General features: G+C 41.9%; 2 protein-coding genes across 2 annotated transcripts in view; one reads left to right on the plus strand and one right to left on the minus strand.

Moving 5' to 3' along the window:
• CCL28 (C-C motif chemokine ligand 28) overlaps window positions 1-20,199 on the minus strand; it is a 28,931-nt gene that overhangs the window by 3,505 nt on the left and 5,227 nt on the right. Inside the window, exon 2 of the mRNA XM_086678440.1 lies at window positions 3,509-3,635. Coding sequence (XP_086534566.1) covers window positions 3,509-3,635 — 127 coding nt within the window. The remainder of the gene's footprint in view (window positions 1-3,508; window positions 3,636-20,199) is intronic.
• On the plus strand, window positions 14,488-16,113 carry LOC147584101 (uncharacterized). The gene is made up of 2 exons (XM_086678447.1): window positions 14,488-15,092; window positions 15,198-16,113. The coding sequence occupies exon 1, from the start codon at window positions 14,552-14,554 to the stop codon at window positions 14,864-14,866; it is 315 nt and encodes a 104-aa protein (XP_086534573.1). The 5' UTR covers window positions 14,488-14,551; the 3' UTR covers window positions 14,867-15,092; window positions 15,198-16,113.

The raw sequence follows: 20,199 nt of genomic DNA on the forward strand, positions 1-20,199 counted from the left end.
GATCCCCTGGTTCTTTTGCCCAAAAGAGAGTAGCTAGGGACCGGCCAATGGACCGATGGGGTTGGCCCCGCCATAGAGATTAAACCTGTAATTGTTCCCTAAACCTTTTTTCTTTCCCCTTTCCCCCAAGCAGAATAGCCCCTCAACAATCACTTCTGAAAAAATACTCAAGCCTCCCAGACAACTTGAATAACCCCAAGTTTTCCTCCCAACAGATAGTATCTGTGAGCTTCAAAACCTCAGCCCTCTGCCCAAGATAAACAACTTTGCACTGTGTTTATGTTTAGAAACTGCCCGAAGCTCTTTAATGAAGTCACTGTAGAAGGATTTAAACAAACTCCCCTCTCAGAGAACAAAAATTACAATGATCACTTATAGGGTATGAAATAAAGGACCTATTCTAGGCAGAAAAGGAAAAGGAAAGAAATCTAGTGAGTTCACCATAAGCTAATTTATATTAGTTAGTTGTGGTTAATAACAAATGCTTTTTGTGAGTTGTATTGCCAACACTTGCCATGTTTTCTGCATCTAAAATACTATTCTCGAACCTATATATTCAAAGTTAAGGGACTACATTTTAGATAAGTAAAGACATGCTCTGTAGTAAAACAATTTGAAAACAAGAGAATTTTTATCTATTTATGTTGAATGTCAGAAAAAAACAACAAAGAAGATCTGTAATTTATGATTTAAAAACACCACCTAGTCAAATTCATCTTATGTGAGATGAGGTCATAACTAATCTATTTTTCAGTTGTCTTATAGCACAGAGAGACCAATTTACAAACCTGTACTTTAATAAAGTTTTTTTTTTTTTTTATGGTTTATTTTTGAGAGACAGAGAGAGCACAAGCGGGGAAGGAGCACAGAGAGAGAGAGGAAGAGACAGAATCTGAAGCAGGCTCCAGGCTCTGAGCTGTCAGCACAGAGCCCGACCTGGCCCTTGAACCCACAAACCGTGAGATCATGACCTGAGCTGAAGTCTGATGCTTAACCGACTGAGCCACCCAGGCATCCCAACAGTAAGCATTTTTAGATCCAAGATATTGGCTTCATAGTTTCCCTTTAATTAAAATCAAGTGCTTTCTAATTTTTTTTTTTTTTTGAGGGTGGGAGAGGGGCAGAGAGAGAGGCAATCCTAGAATCTGTGCTGACAGTACAGAGCCTGACACAGGACTGTTTCCCACAAACCGTGAGATCATGACTTAGCCAAAATCAAGAGTGGGATGCTTAACCCACTGAGCCACCCAGGCACCCCTCTTCCTTTGACTAAGAATCCTGTCTTGGAGCAGTGTTTTTCAAAGTTGGGTAATGGATGGATTCCTCTGAAAGGGAAATAAAAATGTATCTTAAATCTCAGAGAATGGTCTGTAGGACCCAGCTGAATAGAATCTCTGGGGACGGCAGGAGGGCATAGTCTGTTTTGTGTCACTGGTGCATCCCTAGCGCAAGCTGAGGATAGAATGGTGCTTGGTACATAAATGTTAATCAATAACTATTTGTTGAATTCATTGAATAAATAAAGAAGCTTCTCAGTGACTCAGGAACTCAGGCATAAGCAATGGCCTTATTTGGAGCTAAAAGAAGGGATACCAAATGGCTCATTAGCACCCCCTGCAGCCATAAGTGGAATTTAAACTAGAATTTAAACAGAATCCATGAAGTTTGGAGAGAGCATTTTATGGTTGGTTGCATCATCACTTTTGAGAGATCTTTGAGGCATGTGGTGTTCCTAATGGAAAGACCTGATTCACAACCCATGTCTGCCATTCTCTAGCTGTATGTCACCCAGGTTAACCATGTAATCGCCTCAGCCACAGCTCTATCCTGTGTGACATGGAGATAATGTACGCCTTCCTCACAGCATTGTTGTCAGAATCCAGATTTGGTTTTAAAGTTTCTATGGAGACATGAAGAACACAGAAATCTAAAATTTTTAATAACTGAGCCAGAGGTAAGGGTGAAAGGGTTCACCATGAGCCAACAGCCCAGAATCAAGAGCAAAGATGAGCATTCATGCTTGATTGCATGTGACAGGTACAGACATCTCTATACTTCTGTTTGTTTTTTCAAGCTTAAAAAGACATTTTTAATCTTTATTTATTTTGGAGAGAGAGAGACAGAGACAGAGTTGAGTGAGTGGTGGAGGAACAGAGAGAGAGGGAGACAGAATCTGAAGCAGGCTCTAGGTTCTGAACTCTCAGCACAGAGTCCAACACGGGGCTCAAACCCACGAACCATGAGTTCGTGACCTGAGCCGAAGCCGGATGCTTTGACTGAGCCACCCAGGCGCCCCCATTTTTTCAAGTTTTGTTTAAATTCTAGTTAGTCAGCATACAGTGTAGTACTGGTTTCAGGAGTAGAATTTAGTGATTTCTCACCCAGTGTTATATGTAAGTGCTCATCACAACAGGTGCCCTCCTTAATACCCATCACCCATTTAGCCTATCCCCTACCCAACTCCCTCCACAAACCCTCAGTTTGTTCTCTACAGTTAAGAGTCTCTTATGGTTTGCTTCCCTCTCTTTTTTTTTCCTTCCCCTATATTCACCTGTTTTGTTTCTAAAATTCCACCTATGTGTGAAATCATATGGTATTTGTCTTTCTCTGACTGACTTACTTCATTTAGCATACTACATTCTAGCTCCATCCACATTGTTGCAAATGGCAAGATTTCATTCCTTTTGATAGCCAAATATATCCCATTGTATATACGCCACATCTTTATTCATTAGTCGATGGACATAGGGGCTCTTTCCATACTTTAGCAATTGTTCACAGCGCTGCTGTAAACACTGAGGTGCATGTGCCCCTTTGAAGCAGCGGGTGTGCATTCTCTGGATAAATACCTAGTAGTGCAATTGCTGGGTCGTAGGGTACTTCTATTTTTAACTTTCCGAGGAACCTCCACACTGTTTTCCAGAGTGGCTGCACCAGTTTCCAGAGTGGCTGCACCAGCAGTGCAAGAGGGTTCCCCTTTCTCTACATCCTCGCCAACACCTGTTGTTTCCTGTGTTGTTAATTTTAGCTATTCTGACAGGTGTGAGGTGCTACCTCTTTGAACCTTGTATATACCCCTGATGAATTCAGAGAGTAAAAAAGACAGCAACCTGTATACTTGCCTGGAAAAAGCTACAGTTAAAGTCACAAAATAAAACAGAGTCACCTTCTGTTTTGCTTTTTGTTTTGTTCTTTTACCCAGAGTGTGCCTAGTTTTGTTTAGAAAAGTCACGCACATTGTCCAGTGACTGAAGATATTTATCCTGAATCACAGCACTGCAGTAGGGGCAGCGGAGGCCAGTGTGGGGCTCTGAACATGCAGGTACTCAGAGACTGTGTGCTCACTCCAGGGAGCCTGGTGCCGGAAAGGTGGAGTATTTACTCTTCCCCCCCTCGTTTGAACGATCGCTTGTATGTTGCACTCAGGCAAAGCCTTCCCAACCTACTGCTCACTGGCTGAGAAATGATCACTGGACAGTTTTAGACCTCCCTGAGGCAGGGCACTCACATGACAGCAGCCAAGTCACAATCCCCATCAGCTCTCTGAATGCGACATATATTCACTCTCTCCAGAAGCCTTCTGGAAATATGACGTGAAACCTCAGTGCAACAGCTGGAGGCAATGGGAAGTATGGCTAAAAGAAGAAAAGAAAGAAAATGTTACATCTTACAATTCATAGAACAACGGCCTGGACGCCAAAAAACAAATAATCCAATTTAAAAATGGGCAGAAAATAGAAACAGACATTTCTCCAAAGAAGATATCCAGATGGCCAACAGACACATGAGAAGAGGCTCAACATCACTCATCATGGACATGCACATCAAAAATACAATGAGATATCACCTCACACCAATCAGAATGGCTAATATAACAACACAAGAAACAAGTGTTGGCAAGGATGTGGAGAAAAAGGAGCCCTCATGCACTGTTGGTTGGAAGACAAACTGGTGCAGCCACTATGGAAAACAATATGGAGGTTCCTCAAAAAGTTAAAAATAGAAATATCTTATGATCCAGTAATCAATCACGCTACTGGGTATTCACCCGAAAAATACAAAAACACTAATTCAAAGGGATACATGCACCTCTATGTTTCTAGCAGCCTTATTTACAATAGCCAAATTATGGAAGCAGCCCAGGTGTCCATCAATAGATGAGTGGATAAAGAAGAAGCAGTATATGTATATACAATGGGATATTATTTGGCCATAAAAAGGAATGAAATATTGCCATTTGCAATGACACGGGTAGAGCTACACAGTGTAAAATGCGAAGTGAAATAAGTCAGTCAGAGAAAGACAAATACCATATGATTTCACTCATATGTGGAATTTAAGAAACAAAACAAATGAGCAAAGGTAAAGAGAGAGAGAGAGAGAGACAGAGACAGAGAGAGACAAGCCAAGAAACAGACTCTTGACTATCGAGAACAAACTGATGGTTACCAGAGGGAAGGGAGTGGGGAGACGATGAAATAAGTGATGGGGATTAAGGAGTGCACTTGTTGTGATGAGAAACTGGGTGATGTATGGCATGGCTGGATCACGATATTATACACCTGAAACTAATACAACACTGCATGTTAACTCTGCTGGAATTTAAAAACAAAAAGTAAAGACAACAAACAACAAATAGGCAACGACCTGGTCCTGGCTCTCTTTGTAGATTCCAGAGAAACAGAATGCTAATCCACTCAAGCAAGGCGCACACACTCACTGAGGGCTCTGTGAATGCAGACCTGGGACAGGACATGTCTCTCCCTTTTAGAACTTACACTGGATTTGGGGAAGATAAAACATTAAGTTCACACAAAGACACAAAACAAGTGAAGAGATGAAAAATAGCTCCAGACAACGATGCTAGCAGGGTTGAAGACGGACCTGATTCGACTTGAAAGAAGTGAGGTTGACAGAGTGTCCCACACAGTTTAGAAGAGAGAGACCACATGGGTCCCTGGAACAGGTTTGAAGTTTCCTACCAGGGAAGGACTTGGATGAATCTTTAAGAATTTGGATAGGTGGAGAAAATGAAGACTTGTCAAGACTAAATAAAGCGCATGGTCAAGAATTCCGAGATAGGAAAGACCAAGATGTATTTAGGGAATGGAGAAAAATAGACCACACTGTTTGAAATGAGTAGCTAGGAAGGTAAGCTATTGGGGAAATGGTTCAAAAGATAGACTGAGGTCACACCAATGAGGCCCTGAATGTCAGTCTAAGGAGGTTTATCTTTTATGAAAAGGGGATCATTAAAGATTTGGGAAAGGAGAAGAGTTTTAGGAAAATCCATCTTTCAGTGATAAGCAAAATGCATTAAGGTGCAGAGTGACTGGAGAAGGAGGTCAAGGTAGGAGGAGCTTACGTGTAAGGAGGGCAACACAAACATGAAAGGGAATCCGATCCCCTACTAAAACGTGTATCTGGGGGCACCTGGGTGGCTCAGTCGGTTAAGCGTCCGACTTCGGCTCAGGTCATCATCTCACGGTTCGTGCGTTTGAGCCCCGCGTCGAGCTCTGTGCTGACAGCTCAGAGCCTGGAGCCTGTTTCAGATTCTGTGTCTCCCTCTCTCTCTGCCCCTCCCCCACTTGCACTCTGTCTCTCTCTGTCCCAAAAATAAATAAACATTAAAAAAAAAAAGTTAAAACGTGTATCTGCAAACTCCTACATGCCACATGCACACAGTATTCTCCTATGCTTCCCAGTCCACCAAGTGGGCAGTGAATTTTAAAAATATTTTTTAGAAATTACAGCCAACAGTGGGTGCACGTGGCAGCCTCATGATAACAGAAATTAGCTCCTGAATTAGGTGCTAAAAGAAATGTTTTGACCTCTTCACAGTGTCAGCTCTAAACAATAGAGGCACCTACCCTTAGGATAGGGGAAAATCTCAATATCCATGCTTTGTCCACATGGAAACATCAGGTCCCTCACAACTATGGAGTAGAGGAGCTGAATATGAAGTTAAGAATGTTTATGTGACTCACTTTTTGAGCATCAAAACTTTCCATTATTATTCATTTATTCACCTATTCATTAATTACTCAACAATATTTATTGTGCAGGTAAAATGTTCTAGGCACAATGCCAGTAAGTGGGGGATACAAGAATAAATATAACAGTATGTCCGTGTCCTCAAGAGGCTATTGTAGTGGAGGCACATTTAGAATTAAATGCTTAGGATACAACACTCTTAGCCCACTATAATTGAACTTATAGAATTCTGTTCTTCCAAAAGGCTCCCACAAGTCATAAAGACAGATGCACAGCTGTTCACTATAGCAAAAAATTAGAGACCATCTAAATGTCTACCAACAAATAAGTAATAGTACATCCAAATGGAATAAAGGATGAGGGGTGTGTGTGTGTGTGTGTGTGTGTGTGTGTGTGTGTGTATGCACTAAGATATATGAATATCCACAATTTATTGTTTTATTGTTATGGGAGAAAAGCTAGTTTCAGTATAATAACTATAAATGACCCCATTTTTATAAAAAGAATGTGACACATACACAGAGGAAAAATTATGGAATTATATATGCCCGAATTTATAAGCAAAGACCACTTCCAGAGGGGGGGCAACTTTTTAACTGGCATGCAATATTTGTATTTTTTTAAACCTCCAACGCTATGGAAATCTGAACCAAGTCCTATAGAAACACAGAAAGTTAGAGAAATTAACTCTGAATAGGAAAGACAAGGTAGGCATCAGTTTAGACTCAATTCTAAAAGTGGAGTAAAGGGGCGCCTAGGTGGCGCAGTCGGTTAAGCGTCCGACTTCAGCCAGGTCACGATCTCGCGGTCTGTGAGTTCGAGCCCCGCGTCGGGCTCTGGGCTGATGGCTCGGAGCCTGGAGCCTGTTTCCAGTTCTGTGTCTCCCTCTCTCTCTGCCCCTCCCCCGTTCATGCTCTGTCTCTCTCTGTCCCAAAAATAAATAAAAACGTTGGAAAAAAAAATTAAAAAAAAAAAATAAAAATGGAGTAAAAATTAACCTGATTGAGAAAGGGAGTGGAGCAGTCCAAGTAGAAGGAACTGTGTGTCCAGAGCACTGGGGTAGGAGAGAAAAGAATGTTTTATTGCTTGTGTAACTCACAGAGTCCAAGTCCAACACATAGAAGCTGGTGTCTTAGACCAGGGCAAGGATACTCTGGCAAGACTCTCATCAACTATGGTACAAGAACCTCTGTGCTGCCTTCAGATCCTCTCCAGAGCCTTAGGGAAATGCCTTGACCCTAGTCTCATAGCCTTAAGGAGGAGAGCCTCTTTGCTCTGCATCTAGATGCAGTAAAGGGTGCTCGCTTCGGCAGCACATATACTAAAATTAGATGCAGTAAAGGGCTTTTCATTTTGTTATGCATATAAGGAGTGTGCATGGAGGCACATCCAAACACCAATAAACCAGACTGACTGGAATAGGAAGATCAAGCATTTATTGAGTGTCCATTCTGTGCCAGGTCCTGAACATTAGAAATGTTGAAATAAACAAGGCAAACTTTCTGCTCTTGCAGTGTTTAATAGTCCAGTGGGAGGCAGGGAGGTCAGCAAATAATCATAACATAGCAAAACAAACGTTAGCAGATTGATGTGTAAAGTGGAATGGGGTTACAAGTGAAAGAAACCAGATTCGAAAGGCCACATATTGTGTGATTCCATTTATATGAAATGTCCAGGATAGGCAAATCCATAGAGACGGGATGTTGTTGCCAGGAGTTGGGGGTTAGAGGGAGTGGGGAGGGACTGTTAACAGGTACATGGTCTTTTTGGGGGGAGACATGAACATGTTGGAATTGGATAGTAGCGATGGTTGTACAATTCTGTGACGATACTAAAAAACCACTGAATTGTAGGCTTTAAAATGGTAAATGTTATGGTATGTGAATTGTTTCCATTTTTAAGCGCTATAGGAGCACAGAACATTGGTTGTCCTTTCATTTATTAAAGTATTTATCTCCTAAAATGAATTGTTTCTTCAGCTACACTATGGTGCCTATTCTCCAAGTCAAACTATTTTAAAATCCCAAAGTTTTGGGTTTATTCGTGTATCCATCCATTCATTCACCATCTTACTACATAAGAATCACTATGTGAATTCTTATAGAGTAATATCCAAATACATATACTTGTAAATTCTTATAGACTCAGTCATTAGCTAAACCCTGGGAGTAGACAGATGAAGAGTTACTAGCTTCAGAGAGCTAACACTCAGACCACTGCTATTAGTTGTGACCCAAGCGACTATATGAAATGGACTTCCAGAAGCATTGTGGGAATTAAGAAATACTGGCAGATCTGTGTGATTAGGAATTTGAGTTATCGGAGTGCTGACATCAATTCAAGGAATAGTTTCAAGCCAGAAAAGCACGTAAATTCAGCAGTAAACTGGATTACATTTCTCATGAATGAAGGTAGGGCAGGCTCACCTGGAGATCATTTAACCTAAATCGGATTAACTATCAAAAGGCAAGAGGCAGGCCAGATTTATTTCATGTTGGCAGATGTGACTGGTGCCCTCCTGAGGCAGCTGGAAATATAAAAAGTCAGGAGAGATGGAATCCTGTGAAGAATGCTCAAAAAGTTCGGCCGCGTAGACTGTTAACAGGGTAGTTTGGCCGAGGGCAATGCCAAGATTCTTTTGGAGAACTGCGCCCCCTACAGGTTTTCTCGATCAGCGTCCTGTCAGAGTATTTCCATTTCAAAGAATGCTCAGCAACTTCCTCTGATTGCAATGATGATCCAGAATTTCCAGATAGGAAAGATTTAGAGGTGGCAATAAGGTTGAAAAGAGGGATTAAGTGGCGTTTCTTCTGCATTTACAGAGTTTTAATTCAATTTATACAGTTACTTGGTTGGGGAAGCAAGCTGATCAGGGATTAGAAGACTACACCTTCCCCAAAAGACCACCCTAGGGCCACCACTACACAAAGCATGGAATCCCACGGGAAAGAACCTATTTTTGTTTCAGAGCTGGAGTTTAAACACAGACCCGTCTGATGGAGTAGGGGCTCCTTGAGGGAAATATGGGGAAATTTTTGCAAATAAGAAAGAAGGCTTTGCAGAGGGGGCTTAATAAAGCTGCAGGGCCCAGAGGTATGAACGAGCAAAGATCTGAGGTTTATTGTGAGGATTTTTCCGCTCCACCCTCACCCCCTTTCCTAACTGCCCCAGACATGCCCTTTTGCTTTGGAAAGGACACTCCGGAGTGTGTCATCCCAATAGCTCCACCTGGGAATCTCTTTGAAAAGGTGATTTATGAGAACAGTAGATGCATTTCCCTGCCGGTCTAAGGTCAGCCCTCTGGGGGAAGGAGGCAACCACCAGTGAGTAGGCAGTGGGTCAACAGCAGCTGCCCAGAAGAGGCACCATAATACTGCAGGTAGGGGCACTGATCACGTGAGAGGCCAGCATCCCTACCCTATCAGACCACCTCTCCCAGATTCCTAGAGGGAAAAGCCCTTTTTCTACAACCCACAATTTGAGAATTATCAAGAATATTTGGACTGGAGAATCCTGGGAAAAACATGTGGGATGACTGACTAAGCAACAAGGTGGTGACTCGGAACATCATAATGGCTATTCACCAGCCAGTGGAGCCCGGACCATATAATTTCCATGGGTAGCATCTGATGTGTGTATTCAGTAAATTGAACTCAATACTTGAATCATTCTCCAATTTTTTGTAGACTATACTAATCTTTGCCCCATTAAAAGACAATTTGCTACTGTATAAGAAGTGTGAGTCAAAGTAGGGGGGAAACACTTCTAACATAAGGCAGAATGTGGCAAGGGCTACGTGAGAAATAGAATGAGTGTCCTGCATTCACAGGCAGAAAAGAAAATTATAACAGAGATCCACGTACATCTTTATCAAGGAGGTAGCATTTGAGCTGGGGACTTGAAAGATGGAGAGTTTGAATAGAGCAGTAGATGTGGAGGAGACAATGAGTATAAAGGCACAAATGTGGGGAAAGATAGAATATATTCAAATTTGGTGAAATTATACCTTGTGAATGCAAATTGTAAGAGGAATATGCCAAAAACACAAGTTCAGTAATCTCGAGGACACTTTTTTTTAATGTTCAGTTATTTATTTTTTTTTTTTTTAATTTTTTTTTTTTCAACGTTTATTTATTTTTGGGACAGAGAGAGAGCATGAACGGGGGAGGGGCAGAGAAAGAGGAAGACACAGAATCGGAAACAGGCTCCAGGCTCCGAGCCATCAGCCCAGAGCCTGACGCGGGGCTCGAACTCACGGACCGCGAGATCGTGACCTGGCTGAAGTCGGACGCTTAACCGACTGCGCCACCCAGGCGCCCCTAATGTTCAGTTATTTTTGAGAAAGAGAGAGAGAGAGAGAGAGCAAGCTGGGGAGGAGCAGAGAAAGGGACACAGAGGATCCAAAGCAGCCCAATGTGGGGCTAGAATTCACAAATCGTGAGATCATGACCTCAGCCAGTCAGAGGCTTAACTGACTGAGCCACTCAGGCGCCCCTATGGAAATATTTTTAATGAAGACATCATGATTTACTTTAACAATCTTCTGTGGAAATCTAAGTGTGGAGAGAGAACTGATGACACCCTCTGCACTCCTCCTTTGCTTCCAAAATACTCAACATAGAGAGAGGTGCCTGGGTGGCTCAGTCAGTTAAGCGCCTGACTTCAGCTCAGGTGACAGTCTCATGGTTCATGAGTTTGAACCCCACAAGGGATTAGTGAGTTTAAGCCCTGTGTTGGGCTCTGCACTGGAGCCTGCTTTGGATTCTGTGTCTCCCTTTCTCTCTGCCCCTACCCTTCTCTCTCTCAAAAATAAATAAAAAACAAAATCATAATATTCAACACAGAAAAGTACAAAGAATGATACAACATCTATACACCCCATTCAAGATTTTACCAATTTTAATCCTTTTCCATGTTTGTTTTCAGCCTTATTTTTAAGAAATCTTTTTCCAATACTTTACTGATAACAAGCAAGGCTGCAATAAATATCCTAATGATAATAAGAGGCTACATTTGTTGAGTGCTTACTCTGTGTCAGCCACTGCCATATGTGAATTAATTCATGCACAGCAACTATATGCAGAAGGTACTAGATTTACCTCCATCTCATAGATGGGTTACTAACAGAAAAGCTACATCACTTTCTCCAGATTAAAGGGCCAAAAAATGGTGGGGCTGGAATTGGAATCCAGATAGCCTGACACTTTTTAAAACCACTAAGTTAAGCTTTGCTTGGTCTTCTATGTCTCCCTGGGCCTTGTATGAGAATTCCTCTAAGGCAGTGGTTCTCAAAATTAAACGTGCACCAGAATCATCTGGAAGGTTTTTTAGACCAGATTGCTGTCAATCCCTCCCCCACCTGAGGTTTCTGATTCAGTACATCTGGGATGAGGCCTAAAAATGTGCATGTCTAACAACTTCCCAGGTGATGCTGAGTCCGCTAATTCTGGAACGCACTTGGAGAACCACTGCTCTGAGGAGAATAGACCAACACATGGAATCACTAGGTTGTAGGATACACTCGCTTTGGCAGCACATATACTAAAATTGGAAGACTACAGAGAAGAAATAACCACCTTCTACTGTATTTGATAATGACCAATTTCTCTCAAAGTGATCACACCAACTTACACTCCCACCTGCAGTGGATGAAAGTTCCATTTGTGCACATTCTCAACAACACTTCATAAAGTCATTAAAAATTTTACCAACCTGGGGAGCTTGGGTGGCTCAGTTGGTTGAGTGGTCTGACTCGATTTCAGCTCAGGTCAAGATCCCAGGGTCATGGGTCATCAGGCTCTACACTGAGCATGGAGCCTTCTTGTTTCCTGTATGAAATGTGCATGATTCTGTTCTGACTTCATAGTCACTTTCAGGCTTGTAAATCTGTTAATGCTCGCTCAATAATATATTGTGTTCTTTTGTCTATATTGGTACAGAGGGATCTTTTGTTGGCAAGATTGCTTCCTTTACACAGCGGAACCACCCAGTCTCACTGATACATATACACCCCTTAAATCTTCGTGTTCCCATATACACATAGGTCTCTTTCTGAGCTTTCTCTTGTTTCATTGCTCTATTTATCTGTCTTTGCATCAGTTCCACACTGTCTCAATTAAGGTGACTTTTTAATCAATCCTAATATCTAACACAGTTAAGTCTCCCCACCCAACTTGTTCTTCTTCAAAATTGTCTTGACTGTTCTTGGCCCTTTACCCTTCTTATAAACTTCAGAATCTGCTTGTTAAGTTCTGCAAAAATCTTTGAAATTTTGGTTGGAATTCTGCTGAATTTAGAACTAAATCTTGGGAGACCTAACATCTGAAAAATATTGTTTTCCCATCCATAAATACGGAATTATCTCTCTAGTTATTCAGGTTTTCTTCAATGTCCTTCAAGACCTTTATGAAGAAAATAATAAAATATTGTTGTATATCTTATCCTACATCTATTCCTAGGTACTTTATAGGTTTTGTGCTACTGTGAATGGTCTTTTGAAGAACTGTGTTTTCTAATTAGTTATTTTTGATGTGTGGGAATGCTGTTGATTGTTTTATGTTGCTCTTGTATCCAGCAACTTTGCTGAACTTTTTTAGTTGTAAGAGTTTGGAGTGGATAGTCTTTGGTTTTCTAGGTAAAGAGATGTTTTTATCTCTTCTTTCTCAATTCCTGTATAGAAATAAAAGGCTTTTCTCCTTTAATCCATTACTTTGTTAAATGCCTAGACACTGGTTAACCCATTGTAAACTCAATACACAAATTAAAAAAAATTTTTAATGTTTATTTATTTTTGAGAGAGAGACAGAGGGTGAGTGGAGGAGGGACAGAGAGAGAGGGAGACACAGAATCTCAAGCAGGATACAGGCTTCGAGCTGTCAGCACAGAACCGGACACAGGGCTCAAACTCATGAATCGCAAGTCAGACACTTAACCGACTGAGCCACCCAGGCGCCCCTCAATAAACAAATTTTTTTTTTTTTCAACGTTTATTTATTTTGGGGACAGAGAGAGAGGGAAACACAGAATCGGAAACAGGCTCCAGGCTCTGAGCCATCAGCCCAGAGCCCGACGCGGGGCTCGAACTCACGGAGCGCGAGATCGTGACCTGGCTGAAGTCGGACGCTTAACCGACTGCGCCACCCAGGCGCCCCAATAAACAAATTTTTTAATTAATATAATGGATTAATCTATTTTCTTCCTTGCCTTCCTAGGATAAACCATACTTGGTCATTATGTATTAATTTTTATATGATTCTGAGTTTGACTTCTACTTATTTAAAATTTTGCATTTATTTTCATAGACAAGATTAGCTCATACTTTTATCCCCTGATATCAACCTTGAATGTTTTGGGTATTAAGGTTGTATTAATCTCAACAATGCATTGGGTAGCTGTCTCTATTATTCTATTATTTGAAGAGTTTGTGGATTGTCTGTGCCTCCAATGTTTGGTAAAACCTCTGAAACCATCTAGGCCTGATGTCTGTTTGAGGGCAACATGTTCAACTCTGATTTAACAGTTATTTGCTTTTTTGGGGTTTCCTATATCTTCTCCAATCTTGATATCTTAGTCTTCTAAGAAACTGTCCATTTCATCGACAATTTCTAATTTAATTTCACTAAAGGCATTCGGAAAACTCCACCCCCAAAAGTGCCACTCTATCATATTAAGTTAAAACCACTTAAAATTAGCAATGCAAAAAGGGCATTCTAACTTTCCTACAAGCAGGAGATAAAACTCCCAAGTAAAAGGTGCCCTCCCTGAACCAGAAGGAAGAGAGACATTTTTATCACTAGGGGGCGGCACTTCACCCCTCCCTGTGAGCGGGGAAGTTGAGGCCAAGAGAAATCTGTGCAAATCCTGTTAAACTAACTCTTCTCTTTGTGGTCACTAACCGCCCTGGCCCAAATACCTTCGTCTTATCACTTTTCCACAATTTACCACTCTGCCCCACTTAATTATGTGTTGACTCAAACTGCTTCTTTAGGTTTTCATTTCCTTATGAAGGCTCCCATGTCTTACATAGATGTATATGCTTTCCCCCTTTTAATGCCTTTTGTTACAGGGACCCCAGTCAAGAACCTATTAAGGGTAGAATGAAAGGGTTTTTTTCTCCTCTACATCACAAAATTGCATAGTATTATCTCCAGTCAGGGCTCCTTTTTCATTCTTAATAGTGTTTGAAGAGGAGGTTCCTATGCGAAGTAACCGTTTAAAAGCTTGAACCTAAATAATATACCAAATAGTTATAAACTTACAAATATGTGTTTTGAAACTAAAAAAAACGTATTCGATTCATAGGTCAAAGAAAAAAATCACAAAATATTTTGAAAAGTGTAAGTGCTATTCATTATTATAACCGGTGGGTTATAAATTTAGCCTAAGTGCATTTATTTGCACACGCACGAAAAAAAAACGTTCAACGAAGAACTTGGAAAAGAAACATCGTAGGAAACTAAAACAAACAAAAACCAAAGATGGGGGGGAAAAAAAACAAAAGCACGACGTCGCGGCGCTTTACGGTCGTCACGCTCACGTGTCTGAGGTCGTGGCGGCCATGAAGCAGGACAGGCCGAGAGCCAGAGCCTTGGTGCTGGAACCGGATCCCGAGCCCAAGGACGAGAAGGAGGAGGGAGAGCGGCTGCAGCAAGAAGCGGGTGGTGCCTGTTGTGACATACCGGAGCCACAACCCGCCGCTCCTCCTGCCTCTGCGCGTGCGCAGCGGACTTGGCGCCACTGGCGAGGCCCGGCGGCTTTTCTGTTAGCCCCTGGGTGGTGCGCGCGGCGCCGAGGAGGACGTTCGCGGAGAAGCGGCCGGAGGAGAATAAGGACCACGCCCAGGGGAGGGGCCACGGGCACCCGAAAGCTCTAGCCTCTTATGGCGGCCTCCGAGGGAACTGCAGGCACCTGCTCGGCGTCGCCTGGGACCTCCCCAGGCCGCTGGCGACTCCAGCCTCCGCCCCCAGCGTCCTGAGGCCGCGCTTGGGCGGCGCGGACTGAGGCCCGGAGCACCCAGCTCCGGCTTGGGCTACCGGCCGCTGCCCTTCGTAGAGCTGCGGGAAATTTTTAGTTTTTTGATTGATCTGTCCGTTTCCGAGGTGGGTATGTTAAAAATCTCACACTGGTGTCGAGATTATGTCAGATTTTTTTTCTTCCGATTCTGTCCCCGTTTGCAATATATCACTTGGAGTTCTATTTTTCAGATGCACCCAAGTATCCTTCTGGACCACAACCGGGATTGGAGTGAAGCGGTAGCCTCAGACAAAATTTAAACGGACGCCCAAAAAACTCAGTAATTGAGATAAATAATATTTTCAGGCAATATTTTTGAAAACAAAGGTTTATACCAAAAAAATGATGAATAAAACACAGTTGACCCTTGGAAAACATAGGCTTGAACCGTGTGGGTCCACCTATACAGAGATTTCTTTTTGACACAGTGCTTTAAATATACTTTCCTTAGGGTATTCTTAACATTTTCTTTAGCTTACTTTAAGAGTACAGTATATAATACATGTCACATACAAAATATGTATCAACTGTTTATGGTACTGGTAAGGCTTCTGGTCAAGGGTAGGCTATTAGTCAAGTTTGGGGAGAGTCAAAAGTTATGTGGGGATTTTCCTCTAGGGGAGGGTGAAGTAGGGCTCCTTACTCCTAGGGTGTTCAATGGTCAGCCTTCCTACAATTTAAAAAAAAACAAACAAAATTTGACCCTGCACTTGCATGACAGGTCTAAATGTACCTTCTTGGTGAACTGATACTTTTTATCCTTCTGTAAAATTCCTTTAGTCCTACTGCAAGTTTTTGCCTAAATTCTACTTTTCTACTATTAATATTGTGACACTAACCTTTTGGCTAAATTTACTTATTCGCCTTATTTTTTTGTTTTCTTTTTATCATCCTCCCGCCTCCCCCTCCTTCCTTGGATTGATAAGTTTTCTTTATTTATTTTGTTTTTTTACTGAAAATTTAGCTTGGGTTAGGTCAAGGAAAAAGTCCCTTGGGAAAATATCGACACTATCTCAAACGTTTTTGAGTTTGAATGGTTTGAATAAACTCATCATTTTACTAATGAAAGTGATAGGTCAATAAAATTCCATAAGCATTTGTGTAGTACCTGCCTTGTGTCTTTTATTGTTCTAAGCACTAAATATACAAAAATTAGTAAGTCATGGTACCTGCCCTCAGGATACCTCCAATAGCAGATGTTTTTCTAACGTTATCTTACAGGACCTCCTTTCTGCACGTGACATTGGTACCCATTCCTTCCTGGAAATTTTCCATATCCCAGATTAACAAAATACGCATCTCTCCTAATTCTCCTAATACTGAGAAATTGCATTCTCTGCTCTTGAACCCCTCCTCTCCTCAACAGTTATTCTTCAAAGTTCCATCCTTGACCTTCCACTCTTCTTTCCATTCACATCTCATGCTTTGAATTACTACCTATGTCGGTAACTTTTAAATATCTTTATCTACTTTACCCTTTATGCCAGTAATCCTGACGTATGTTCAACTGCTGTGTTTTGTCTTTTTTTTTTTTTTTTTTTTTTTGAGAGAGAGAGAGAGAGCATGAGTGGGGGAAAAGAGCAGAAGGAGAGAGAAAGAATCTTAAGCAGGCTCCATGCTCAGCGCAGAGCCCAACGCAGGGCTTACTCCCGCCACCCTGGGATCATGACCTGAGCCAAAATCAAGTCGGATGCTCAACCAACTGAGACACCCAGGTGTCTGTCCACTGCTGTTGAACATACATCCGAATAGTCCACAGGCTGTAGATGACTCAATAAATCCCGGACTGAAGACATTATTTCCTACCACTGAAACATCCTTCCTTTCCTTGTCTCACTGAAAGGTCATTTACTGCTACCCAAGCCAGAAACCCAAGTGTCACGCCATCCTCTGGCACTCCACAGCCAGTCACAAACTTCTGTATATTTTAGTCTCTGTGACGTTTCTCAGATTTGTCCCCCACCTTTTCATCCCTGTTACCACTGCCCGAATTCAAGACCTCATCAAGTCTCCTTTCCCCCAGTCTTGCTGTTTCCTTATGTGAGTCCGTGGTGCCACAACATCCTGTGCTTTCCTGTCATTACCGTGTATAAAATGAAGGGTTGATAGGACTATGTTTTTTTTTTAATTTTTTTTTAATGTTTATTTATTTTTGAGACAGAGAGAGACAGAGCATGAACAGGGGAGGGTCAGAGAGAGGGAGACACAGAATCTGAAATGGGCTCCAGGCTCTGAGCTGTCAGCACAGAGCCCGATGCGGGGCTCGAACTCATGGACCACGAGATCATGACCTGAGCCCAAGTCGGCTGCTTAACGGACTGAGCCACTCAGGCGCCCCAAGGACTATGTCTTTTGACTGTGAGCTCCCTCAGTGTATCTGTGTGCCCACACCACACAGAACAGTGCCTGGTATTTGTGCTCAGTAAATGTCTCTTGAGCTGAACTAAGCTCTCATGTCTTCTATTTCATTTTATTTTGTTTTAAGGCTTATAATGCTATTAAAATTCTTTTCCTTTTTTTTTTTTTTTTTTTTTTTTTTTAGGAAATAAGATTATCAGTGTTTGGTCAAGGTCTTATGTCCCAAATGTCCTTAAATTACACAATGCTTTTAGAAACTTCATCCCTACACCCTCAAGTAATTAGGGGTCAACTCATGATGATAAATCACTTGCCCCATTATATTTAATAATTTAAAGATATCAGTGTCTCATTAAAATCTTACTATTTGTCTTACTATTAAAGTGTTATCGCTCTCGATTCTGTTGGTTTGGGGTTTTGTTGTTGTTGTAATGTTTCCAGTATTAAGTGTCAGAGAGTTGGGTGGGTGATTTGCCCTGATTTGGTTCTGCCTATGATCCAATTTTGGACCAAGGCTTTAAAGATTTCCTGCCCAAGATCTGTTCAGATGAACACTAAAACACTTCACATCAAATCTGTGATGTGAAAGTTAGATTCTGGTTTTTAAGGAAATGACTCTGTTATTACAGAGAGATGAACCAGCCTCCTCTCTTACTTGGATGTATCGTATAGTCTCTTGCCACTCAAAATGTGGTTCCCAGAGCTGCAGGAATGGCATCACTCGGCGGCTTATTAGAAATGCAGTTTGTGGGGTGCCTGTGTGGGTCAGTCGGTTAAGAGTCGGACTTCGGCTCAGGTTGTGATCTCATGGTTTGTGAGTTCAAGCCCCGTGTTGGGTTCTGTGCTGACAGCTCAGAACCTGGAGCCTGCTTCAGATTCTGTGTCTCCTGCTCTCTCTGCCCCTCCCCTACTCACATTCTGTCTCTGTCTCTCTCAAAAATAAACATTAAAAAAAGAAAGAAAGCAGTTTGCAAAACACATGTATAAAGAACACTTTATAGAACACAGTAAAGTGGAAACAAAGCAAATGCTATGCCACTGTTGGGGAAAGGATTCCTAGGATAAAGATAAAAACAATAAGATTCATTTGCCTGCTGTCAGTTTGTCTCAAGTTTGTGAGTACAATTTAAGAAGAGCAATATGTAAATAAACATGTATGTGTTTGGTTAAGGATACGTTTCCCTATTCTAGTGGACTTCACGCCTTAATGGAGCCACATCACATTGTGGATATAACCACAAATGGAGGTGTCCACTGCTAACATCGAGGAGGTGGGAAGGACTCACCAAGCAATGAGGCATGAGATTGCTATGCCCAAATAATATCCTCCCAAATAAAATCCTCCCAGATATTTTTGGAACCCTGGGATAATGTAAAGAGTGAATGAGGCTTTTTCTTTACCTTCATATGAAGACATTTGGTCACTAATGCTTCTCACAGCATGGACACTTGGACCGGTCAGGGAATATTCCTGAAGGGGATCAGGATAATTTTGTGCCATAGGGACATGCCGAAAGGCATTACTGCACAGTGGTTAAGCATACAGAGACAAACAACCAGGCTCGACTCCTGGCTTTATCACTTACAAGCTTATGTTGGATGAGTTACTTCATTCTCTCTGTTTCAGTTTCTTTATCTGTAATATGAGGATGCTAATAGCACCTTCTTCACAGGGGTGTTGTGACGACTGCTTGAGTTTATGCATTAAGTGCTTAGAACAAGCTGACAGGGGCACCTGGTGGTTCAGTTGGTTGAGTGTCCGACTTCAGTTCAGGTCATGGTCTCATGGTTCGTGAGTTCAAGCCCCTTGTCAGGCTCTGTGCTGGCAGCACGGAGCCTGCTTGGGATTCTGTCTTCCTCTCTCTTTCTCTCTCTCTGCTCCTCCCCCAATTGCACTCTCTCTCTCTCTCTCTCTCTCAAAAATGAATAACCATTTATTAAAAAAAAAAAAAAACCAGGCTGACAAATAGTAAACACTCAATAGTTAGAAACAAAATCACATCACCTGCCCCACAGTAGGCATCCAGGTGTCAATATTAAGTTTGTGGAATGCGCCCACTGTCCATTTACTGCCCCTCAGCTTCAAATTCACCCTTAATGGCCAGTTCTAGGGAATTAAGATGGGCCCTTTAAATATTTTTCCTTCACGGGCAGGCACGATGTTAAACCTTTGTCAGTGGAGGACACTGGAAAGGCATTGCAGCAAGAGGGGTTTCCTTCCAGGTTCCAGGGTGCGCCCCTATCATTTCTGCAGCACCAGGCTCTGGGAGCACATGACAGCCAACAGCACCCCCAACTCGGGGCAGTTTGGGGCAGAGTGTCTCCAGTGAGACACCTCCCTGTGAAGAACTTGCTCCTGCAAACTGGAAGGCAGACCATTGATTTTCCTGCCACTCGGTGAGCCATGGCTGTGCCCTCTCTAACAAGGTCTGAATCTCAGCTGGGCAGGGAAGGGGTAATGAGATCTCTTCCCTCAAAAGCCCTGTATTCTTCAGGGTTCTGTGTGCCTCCTTCTAGCCTATCTCTTGTTATAGCTAATAATTTGTTATATTAAACTTTCCCTGTTCAAATTCATGTCTTGTTTTTGTCTCTTAATTGGACTCTGACTGATAATGAATGAATAAATGAGACTTCAATGTTCTAAATTATTCCTGGAAGTTTGTATGTTGTCTCTAAGATGAATGATCCAAACTTTTAACAAATGCCTCTGTGTGTGAAACAGCTATACTGTTATCTATGATTAAGTGAAAGAAAAATTAGGTAATGTGTAGATTGTTGTCCTTTTTATGTTTTTAAAAATCTGTGTGAATGTGTGTGAGTTCATATTTGTAAATG

This window comes from Puma concolor, chromosome A1, assembly GCF_028749965.1.
Source record: "Puma concolor isolate L17-30 chromosome A1, mPumCon1.1.hap2, whole genome shotgun sequence".
Taxonomy (NCBI): domain Eukaryota; kingdom Metazoa; phylum Chordata; class Mammalia; order Carnivora; family Felidae; genus Puma; species Puma concolor.